At 49.6% G+C, this 10,504-nt stretch overlaps 1 protein-coding gene across 1 annotated transcript; it reads right to left on the reverse strand.

The window, feature by feature from the left end:
• Positions 1-984: 984 nt before the first annotated feature.
• On the reverse strand, positions 985-8,590 carry LOC111081026 (collagen alpha-1(IV) chain). Its single transcript, XM_022376942.2, has 9 exons — positions 8,493-8,590; positions 8,017-8,113; positions 7,242-7,290; positions 6,215-7,168; positions 5,665-6,161; positions 4,149-5,599; positions 3,104-4,078; positions 1,896-3,040; positions 985-1,826 (listed from the first exon to the last, which is right to left on the reverse strand). Exons 2-9 carry the CDS (start codon positions 8,037-8,039, stop codon positions 1,566-1,568), a joined length of 5,355 nt encoding a protein of 1,784 aa, XP_022232634.2. The 5' UTR covers positions 8,040-8,113; positions 8,493-8,590; the 3' UTR covers positions 985-1,565.
• Between the last annotated feature and the right edge of the window lie 1,914 nt (positions 8,591-10,504).

Raw genomic sequence — 10,504 nt, forward strand, 5'->3', positions numbered from 1 at the left:
TATCTGTTCCGGTACCAGTAGGGTCAGCATCAGATTAATAATTGTATCTTAATATCCTTTCTCTTCACTCCTTGATTGATTATATTGGCGGATTTTATGAGTAACATTTGAAGCTTATTATAATAAAGGAAGTGCTACCATGTTTTATATCGCATTCATTTGCTTCAATGAATGATGAAATCATACACATACATACACTCCTCGTCACTTGAATAGGACACCCCCATTAATTCAGTTTTCTATCAGCCACTGCGCAGAAGAGACTTTGTATACGTTAGAGACTTTGTATATTTTACAAATTAAAGTCAATAATTTTAATTCGGGGTCATAATTTAGATCCACTTGACTTTAACAAACAAAATATTATATACAGTTCGAATGATGTAAAAAACAAACTTAAACATAAGCTAATTGGAATGTATCAGACATAAAAAAAAAAATAGAATAGTTTCTGCAACAAAACCTGTCACATCCGTTTTGGAAGGGGTGCATAAAAATAACTAATGTTGGAATTGTTGGCCTGATCAATATACTTGATGTGCCAACCATCCCCAAACATTTATAATGATATTCAGGGATTAAGAAAGATTTTGGAAATGGGGAAAATCTCTTTCAATCAACACTGAGGCTTTGCTATTTTTCTTTTTCTTTTAATTTCAAATTATTTATTCTTCTAGCAAATTCTTAATAAGCATTTTCAATGATTTCTGTTATCCGAATTATCTCCACTTATGGCAGTAAAGCTGTGGAATAAAATATAATCCAGATTTTTATATTGTCCGGGCTAAAACTGTTAACGTTTGGTTAACTTAAAAGTGAAATGGCAATATAACTGATGAATTAGGTTACTTAGAAATACGAAAGATGTTCAGATTATGCCTGCTCGAATAGATAGGCTAACCTCACACTACTGTGTACCAAAACGCAAGTACCCCACCACGGTAGGGTACTCGTTTAAAATTCGTATACAATTTGTAAATCGTATTTATAAATTTTCTTTATTTTACCATTTTTTTTGTTTCATAAACATAAACGATTTGCGAAAAAAATAGCAGTTTTGTATAGCATATTGTGTGTGTAGTGGAGGAGGTCTATGTCATGTCAACCGTTCGATATGTTCTCATTGTCCACATCATTGTGCACCTAACCATGCATTGTTTCGCATTTAATCAAAATGGAACATGCAGCACTCTCCTCTCTACATGGAGGTGTAGGTGTAATCAGTGGGTTTGGACATACGACCGAGGCTAGTTTATTTATTTGTTTGATTTACTTAAATTACACGTAACTAAGAAGCAGTTTACATTTGTTTAGAACATTAAATGGCAGATACAAAAATGGCATTTGGTCCAGGTCCGTTTTAGCACTAAGACGGGGGGCCTGGCGCTTCGATTTGGTTAGTTTAAGGAATTGGTAGCAGTGTTGGTTCGTCTGTGAGTGTGTCTCCTGTTCTGTGTGTGGTGTGAACACTGTTCGTTGGTATATTTAGGGGCTTTAACATTAGATTAAACTTATGCTGTGCTTGTGTCTGTGTGGAGGCAAGTGGGGCAGGGCCCCGCGACGGCCTACAACGAGTTCTTCATACAGACTTGACACCTGGAGACGCGGGACAGCAGGTTGCCAGACTTGATCGTCTGCTGCTGGGGCTTCTCGAACTGGTCGTTGGACTCCAGAGTGACCATCCAGAAGCTGGTCATTGTCTCGTAGAAGTGGCAGGTGCCCTTGGCGCCGTTGCACTCGATGAACGGTGTTGCACGGAAGTCCTCTAGGCAGGAGCCAGGCGATTGCAGCGCCTGGCCACCGCCTCCATTGCCCACTGCCGTGTGCTGTGGGGGAAATTGAAATTATGTGAAATCAAGCTTTCGATTCCGCTTCAGACCGGGCTGAGTACTCACCATGAGGAAACTGTAGCCAATCCAGAGACCCTCCCATCCTGATGGGCATTCGGGTATTTCTAGGGACTGACTGTGCATCGCGATGACGTTGGCAGGCGCCTCGCAGACCACACAGCGCGAGATGTACTTGCTAATCTCGTAGTTCTCCACCGGCATCATGGGAATGGGGGCCGATGTCGATAGCCAGAAGGTCTTGTCGTTGCGCGACGCGTAGTTGCAGATGTTGTTCTGTCCGCAGGACAGCACCGGCAGAGTGGAGAAGCGCTGGACACAGGAGCCCGGCGAGCCGAGATCTTGGTTGTGGGCATAGTCATTGCCGTCCACGTACAGTAGAGAGTAGCCGGTCCAGAGCTGCGAGTGACCTGCCGCGCATTGTGGCACCTGATCGTTTTGACTGTGGCGCGTCACAAGGATGCCGGTAAGGTAGTCTTGGGCGCCACTACAGGCCAGACCTGCGTCACCCTTCAGACCCATGGCGCCGACAGCACCCTCGCGTCCAACTAGACCCTGCTCACCACGTTCGCCCTTGGGTCCGGGACGTCCGATAGATCCGCTTGGACCAATGAGACCACGATCGCCCTTCTCTCCGCGCTGTCCTTCGATTCCGGTCAGGCCACGGTCACCGGGCTGGCCGGCGTCGCCCTTTTGGCCCTCACGTCCAGGCTTGCCAGGTTCGCCCTTGGGTCCCGGCGGCGGTATCATGCCGGGTTCACCCTTTTGTCCTTGCAGACCTGAACTGCCGTCGCGGCCGTCGCGTCCCTTGGGTCCGGTGAAGCCCTTCTCACCTGGGCTGCCCTGCGGTCCCTCTGGTCCGTCTTGGCCGGGGTATCCAGAGTCGCCCTTGGCCCCAGCTAATCCAGCCAGACCGGGCAGGCCAGCGTGTCCTTGGTCACCCTTATCACCCTTCTGTCCTTCGAAGCCATTCAATCCACGTTCTCCCTTCGGTCCGGGATAGCCTTGGTCGCCCTTGAGACCTGGAGCTCCCCTCAATCCGTCAAGTCCGGACTGACCAGGTGTACCGGCCAGACCGCGATCTCCCTTTTCACCTGGAGATCCAACGGGTCCGGGCATACCGACTAGGCCGGGGGTACCGGACAGACCAGGTAAACCGCGCTCTCCCTTGATTCCAGGTGCTCCGGGAAGGCCTATGACAAAATGATTATGGGTTAGTTGTGATACGATTCGAACAATCGCTCGGGAGAACTCACCTTCACGTCCGTACTTTCCGGCGCGTCCAGGCAGACCCTTCTCTCCCTTGATAACAGGCCCAGGGTAGCCAGGCTCACCCAGAGGACCCGCATCTCCCTTGAGTCCGGGGGCTCCGTTCAGTCCATTCAAGCCACGGGGACCCTCCAGACCCTGGTCTCCCTTCACTCCTGGATACCCCTCCCGGCCCTGCTCTCCTCTCTCTCCCTGATCTCCCTTTTCTCCAGTCAGGCCGCGCTCTCCCAAAGAGCCTTTCTCGCCTCGCAGCATATCGACATTGACGATAGCGGGCAGACCAGGCTGACCACGTGGCCCCCTCTCGCCCTTGATGCCAGGACTTCCAATGTAGCCCAGAGGACCAACGGGGCCAGTGTCACCCTTGAGACCGGGCAGACCGTTCAGGCCAGCCTGTCCCTTGTATCCCTGCGCGCCGGGATAACCGACCGGTCCAGGAGCACCCTGTAGTCCAGGCTGCCCATCAATTCCGGGAGCGCCGGGAAGGCCAGGGAGCCCGACGGATCCCTTTTCGCCATTCCTTCCAGATAAGCCATCCAAGCCAATGTCACCCTTTTCTCCATTCATTCCAGGAATGCCGTCTGCGCCACCACGACCAGTGTCACCCTTTTCTCCTTGGGGACCGGGTCGTCCGTACACAGCCAAACCGGGCAATCCCTTTTCGCCAGGCTGTCCGGGCTCACCGGGCACTCCAGTATCACCACGCAGTCCAGACAGACCGGCTTCACCCTTCTGACCCTTCTCGGAAGCATCTCCAGGCAGACCCTGCGGTCCGTCATAGCCGGGCAGACCTTGGTTACCCTTTTCACCATTCAAGCCGTCCAATCCTCTCTGTCCCGGGGCCCCGAGAAGTCCGGGCTCACCTTTGACACCCAGCAGGCCAGGTGGTCCTGGAGGTCCTCGGCCACCCATTTGTCCGTCATTTCCAGTCAAGCCACGAGCTCCCTTATCTCCCTTCGTGCCTGCAAAAGAAACGAAACGCAAAATTGGATGCTGAATGAAGAATTAAGTTTTGGGTTCGGAAACTCTTACCAGAGATTCCGGGAATTCCAGGCTGTCCACGCTTGCCGGGGGAGCCGGCGATTCCGTTGAAGCCCTTTGGTCCATCATTGCCAACAGCTCCGCGATCGCCCTTGTTGCCGGGCATACCAACCAAACCTGGATTACCGGGTTCACCCTTGGATCCGTCACGCCCTTGCACTCCATCAATACCGGGAATACCAGGTGGGCCGGGCTGTCCAATTGGACCCAATGGACCAAGGTCTCCTTTCTCGCCAGTGCTGCCAGTACGACCAGGTACACCGGGTGTTCCAGCATCTCCCTTATCGCCAGGATATCCAGCGTTTCCTTCTTGTCCGGGCAGACCCTGGGGGCCGGCCTGGCCACGATTTCCCTTCAGACCTTGCAAGCCGTCGCGACCCTGTGGGCCGGGGGGTCCAGGCATTGGAATTCCCAATTCTCCCTTTTGACCGCGATCTCCGTTGCGACCAGGCAAGCCACGGGAACCGTCTTTTCCGGGATTGCCGGCAGCACCGATGGGTCCCAAATGCCCCTTCTCGCCACGGGGTCCAGGCAGGCCACGAGGTCCAACGAGACCAACTGGGCCCTGAGGACCGGTCGAACCTTTCTCACCGCGGTATCCGATCTCTCCCTTCTGTCCGATCGGCCCATCAGCTCCGGTCACTCCAGTGGCACCACGGTCGCCCTTACTTCCCTTTGCAGGGACCTTCAGCTCGCTGGCCTCGCATGTGCCTGGTTCTCCCTTCGATCCGACGTATCCGGTTGTACCCTTGTCACCCTTGGGACCGTCCAAGCCACGTCTGCCGGTTTCTCCCTTAATGGTGATACCGGGAGCACCGTCGTAGCCATCACGTCCAGGTGCTCCAGGGATGCCGTCCGTGCCAGCTTGTCCGGTGAAGCCTTTGTCTCCTTTGAAGCCTATTTCTCCCTTGACACCAGGTTGACCAGGGAGGCCACTTTCTCCGCGGTCACCCTTTACACCAGCAGCTCCGGGATGGCCAGTCAGTCCTTTTTCTCCCTTTTCGGGCACTATCTGGCTATAGTTGATAATTGCCGCCTTACCAGGAGATCCAGTAGCACCAGGTGCACCAGTCAAACCATCTTCTCCCTTTTCTCCAGGTGGGCCCGTTTGTCCGTTGATTCCATCGTGGCCTCGCTCGCCTTGGTGTCCAGGATCTCCGGGTGGTCCTACAGCGCCGGGATTGCCGGGTATACCGTCTAAGCCTCGCGTACCCTTATCTCCCTTTAGACCGGGTGGGCAGGAGGAGCACTTGCCGCCAATGTCACCCTTGATGCCCATGTCTCCCTTAGCGCCAGGAGTGCCAGGACGGCCAGCATCACCCTTTTGTCCGGGAGCCCCAGCGCCGCCGGGCGTGCCAGGTCTGCCCAGTTTCGAGTCGCCAGGAACACCAGAATTTCCCTTGAAGCCTCTTTCGCCCTTGCCGCCCTTCTGGCCAGGATAGCTGATGGGTCGGATAGACAATATGAGAGGTAAATCACGGAGTCCTCGGCGATGTCAAAGACTTACCCAGGATTTCCATCATCTCCTTTCAGGCCGGGAATGCCATAGCCAGGGTTGCCAGCATCCCCCTTTAGTCCTTCGGGGCCTGGAGGTCCGTTGTGGCCGATGGGTCCGACGGGGCCCTGGGGTCCGATGCGTCCTCCAATACCTTTCTCACCCTTTTGGCCCGGAGGTCCTTCGCCACCCGGACGCCCGGACATGCCAATGCCTCCCTTCTGTCCAACGTATCCTTGGGGTCCTGGTTGCCCATCAGCGCCGTTCAAGCCGTGAGGACCGGGCTGACCAGTGTAACCGCGAGGTCCTTTTGGTCCTGGAGCACCTGGTTGTCCGCGACCGCCACCTGGTGGTCCTGGAGGACCAACCAAACCCAGCTGACCGGATCGACCAGCAAGACCTGGCTCTCCCTTCTGACCGAAACTTCCGGGCAAGCCATTTAGACCAGTTTCACCACGATCTCCCTTCTGTCCAGAAGGTCCTGGTGGTCCAAAGTTTCCTTGACGACCCTAAAATGAAGCACGTCAGCGAAACCCTTTACATTCTTTCGCTTTTCACTTACTCTATCGCCAGAGCCGCCGGGCAAACCCTTCTCACCCTTCTGTCCATCCTGTCCAGTCTCACCGCCGGGACCGAGCTCACCTTTCTCCCCGGCGGGACCACCCTCTCCCTTCTGGCCGGGGTCACCACGTGGGCCAGACACACGTTCACTACCGGTGACGGGGGTGGGAACGGCTGGATCACCCTTCTCGCCCTTCTCTCCCTGCTTTCCTGGCATCAGAGGTCCAAAGCAAGAGTCGCCTTTCTCGCCCTTAATGCCTCGATCTCCGCGCAGACCCTTGGAGCCGTACGGTCCGGTTTCACCACGTTCGCCCTTGTCACCAGGATTGCCTTGGGGTCCTGCGTAGCCGGAACGTCCTATAAAGCCGGGCTCACCTTTCTCACCCTTGGCGTAGTTTCCGTTCTCCTTTGCCGGTTCACCTTTCTCACCCTTGCCACCCGGACCGCCCGGGAAGCCGCGTGGTCCTGCCATACCGGAGAGACCCTGCAGGCCGGGCAAGCCATCGGAGCCATCACAGCCATCCTTGCCATTGATACCGGGTAAGCCGGGACTTCCAGACGATCCCTGAACACCTGCCACGCCTGGCAGACCGGGGATGCCCAGCGATCCACGCTCGCCCTTGTCGCCGCGCGGTCCATATGGGCCGGGGTCACCCTTCTGGCCCTTGTCGCCCAGTGGTCCGTCCTGACCCGCAAAGCCCGTGACACCCTTGGGTCCGGTGGGGCCCAATGGACCTGGCAGACCGCGGTTACCCTTCTCGGCAATGCACTTGGGCACACAGCCCGCGTATCCGGCTGTACAGTTCTTGGGTGGCTGTCCGCCGCGCTGAATGGACGCCGAGTCTACAATGTCATAGCTATCATCAATGGGAAATGAGTCCCGGGGGTCTTCTCTGCTTTGGTGTCTAACTGTGTCCTGAATCGAACCAGAGGTGCCAGCGGTCTTCCAGAATTGCTGCAATGATACGAAAGTTAAGCTTCATCGATCCCCCATCAATTCTTAAGGGTCGGGGTCGAGGGTCACTTACAGCGTTTGCACCAACCAACGCTCCAGCGATGACAGCGGCGTACAGCAGCCTGCAAGATGTGGATGTTGATATTATATTTTTTTTTGATAATATACATATATATATATTTGAGGGATATCGTATATCTATTGTATCTTTTTTGTTTTTCCGACTCCTGCAACCCGACCTATGCTTTACTTAAAACTTGAAATTCAGAGTACAAGAGAGCTGCACCGAGAGCAGCCCTCTACAAGAAAATCGAAGATCACTCGAGTTAGAATTGACATACACTCGTATGTACATACATACATATGTATGTAAGCTTTTCAATCGTGTAGCTATGGGTGAGACTGTGAGCAAATGGTTTCTCTGTTGCGCGATCAATATGTGTGAGTGTGTTATATGTGTGACAGAGAGGGAACGTAAGAGAGTCAGCTCATTCAAGAGAGAGAGAGGGGAATTTTTTTAAGAGAACAACGAAATCTGATCATATTTGTACGTATCAGAATTTGAACATTACAAAATTGAAGTGAGATTTAAATGTTCTGCAAGTGCTATTTCCATATTAACTTTTAGCATGTATTTTTACAAGAACAAATTAATGGAGAAGTAAATTCGTTATTTTTTTATTTAAATACATATTTTTTTTATTCAAGAAAATATTTAGATAGTTAAATGGAATTGTAGCAGGATTTCAATCTCTTTTCCTTTTATTTTCCGTGTGAATTTAGGATATATTGTATGTTGTGATAGTTTTTCTTTTCGGTATTTTCCAAAAGACTAATTTTTTACTTACCGCTTCCAGAAGGGCAACATCATGCCCTATGCACTTAAAACTGCACAATTATTTGCTCTGTCCTCGTCGAGTTGTAAATATGTTGCCGTCGTTGGGCCTGAAAGATGAGCCAGAAAAGTGGGTCATTTATATTTCGCTGCACTTGCCAAAATATGGTTTTCAAATTGTTATAAATTTTTTATTTCATATTTGTCTCAAAAATTTTTAAAAATTTTTTTAATTCTGAATACTGTTTTATTTAAACGCGTATATTTGATTTCAATTTGTAGAACGGTTTAGGTTGGAGAATTTTGAGTTTCACTGACGTCCAGGCGCACTTTACAGTTTGACAAGCACTGTGGCTTCGAACAAGTTTCTTGCAGATATCTTTTTCTCTAGAGAAAATTTTATTTTTTGGTGTTTCAGATATTGCGAGCCTCTTTTGCAGCTGTGATCGTATTTTTTTTTTTTTAAATTTTTTTGTCAAACTTCCTTACAGCAAACCGATCTAACTATGGGGATTGACGGGAGCGTACTAAACCGATCGCCGAGCCGCACACACCACACACAAGACCAAAGGCGCACAGGCAACTGCTCCCAGGCCAGAGCGCTGCCCACCCAGTCTACTACTTACTCGAGAAGACGGAACACGACTAATTATAGTATAAGTTTAAGTGATCCCAAAAGCATACGGCAGTGCCACGATTGTCTGCCCGAAGCAGTCGTTGGAGCCCGAGCTCCAACCCGAATGCCCTTCGGTTTCTCAGGCCGAAGTAGCTCACGTACACTATCCGTGTCGTCTGTGTGATCAGAGCATTTCTTTACGAGTGTGTCTGGGTGTGCGTGCGTGTGTCTGGGGCTGGAGGCATGGGAGGCGGAATCCATATGGAACGGATGGGATGACGACTATGTAGCAACACTAATCCGAACAGCTAACATAGTCGCTTTGGAATGAATGAAACTAGGCGATAATATACCCCCCTTTTCCCCTGCTCCCTTTTCACATTATTATTGCTGTTGTTGGGGCATCTGGCGATATGCGACTTAAGTTGCTCAATAAAGCATTGGCTTTGCACCGATTCTTCTACTTCTACTTCGCCTTCATATATTCGTACTTCCCTTGGAGCACCTTCTCCAGCTTAGGCTTTAGCATTGACTGATAGCCCACACACCCCAAGATCGAGAAAATGATTTCGTCCAAGTATTTCCTAGTTTTCGAGCACAGCTATGTTTTTGGATTTAAAAAATCCAATGTTGGCGATTGACAAAAATATTGGAATTCAAGTATATCTGTGCGAATATTGCTGGGAATATCGCTGATGCAGATGTGTACACTATATGTAGACGGTATAGAAAATTGAATCTGTATAATACAGTTCAGAATGGATCGTCAGTAACAAATTGGAAACAAAGGAACGCTGTCAGTCGCTTCTGTGAACGCGACTCTACTTTTATACCCGTACTCAGTCAGTATATAATCATGTGAGCTTATGATATATGTAGAATTTTAAAATATTTTCGTATTTTACATTTATTTCCTACATCTGCACATCTACAATGTAGATTCTACATCTTCTCCGCCAAAGGTCGCGCACTGCACAGGGCCGAGTGTGTGCGAGCGAGAAAGAGAAAAAGTAGCGTCTGCCGCGCAGAGAGGAGCGGGGTAAGCAACTGAAAATTAATTTTTTTATTCTGGCTATAATAATGATCCGATCTGTACCAATCTGATAGATCTCTACGATACTGCGTTTTCCGTTTTCTCGTATCTTCAAAGTTGTGACTGCCACAGATTGTGAAGGCGGAAAGGGACGTCGCAAAAATTTTGAAGCAAACTTTATTTAGTATGATATCACATGAGTCTGGAAACAAAATTTGGTTGGTCTAGCTCTTATAGTCTCTGAGAACTAGGCGTCGAACCAGACGGACAGACAGACAGACATAGCAATATCGACTCGGCTATTGATGCTGATCAAGAATATATATACTTTATGGGTCGGAAACATTTCCTTCTCTGCGTTGCACACATACACTTTTACCACAAATCTCATATACCCCTTAACTCTTTGAGTACGGGTATAAAAACTACCCCACAGAAATAAATATGTGGCTACCTTGCTTTTATTATGGTGCCAAACTCAAACCGAGTAAAATCTTTACCGATTATAATACCCCTGGAAACCTTTGCAGAGCGATCAGAGCGGTCAATATATCAATTAAGCAAATAATTGAAATTATTAAAAACAAAAAAAAATTACTAAGAGTTGTCGTTGCTCCGATTGTTCCGAAGGCAAATATCTCTTGTAAGTTCCATTTCTATGTTGTCAACCTCTGGGGATTAAAACATTTTTCTATATTCCAGATGACTCAACTATCTGATCGATAAATATGATTGATTTAGTAGTAGAAAATTAAAGATATATAATTTTATCTTAAAACTTGTACTAATATGAAAATTAAATTAAATTAAGTAGATATAAGTGACGATCATAGAAGTCATAATACAGAACAC

Source organism: Drosophila obscura, unplaced genomic scaffold (assembly GCF_018151105.1).
Source record: "Drosophila obscura isolate BZ-5 IFL unplaced genomic scaffold, ASM1815110v1 contig_9, whole genome shotgun sequence".
Classification (NCBI taxonomy): Eukaryota; Metazoa; Arthropoda; class Insecta; order Diptera; family Drosophilidae; genus Drosophila; species Drosophila obscura.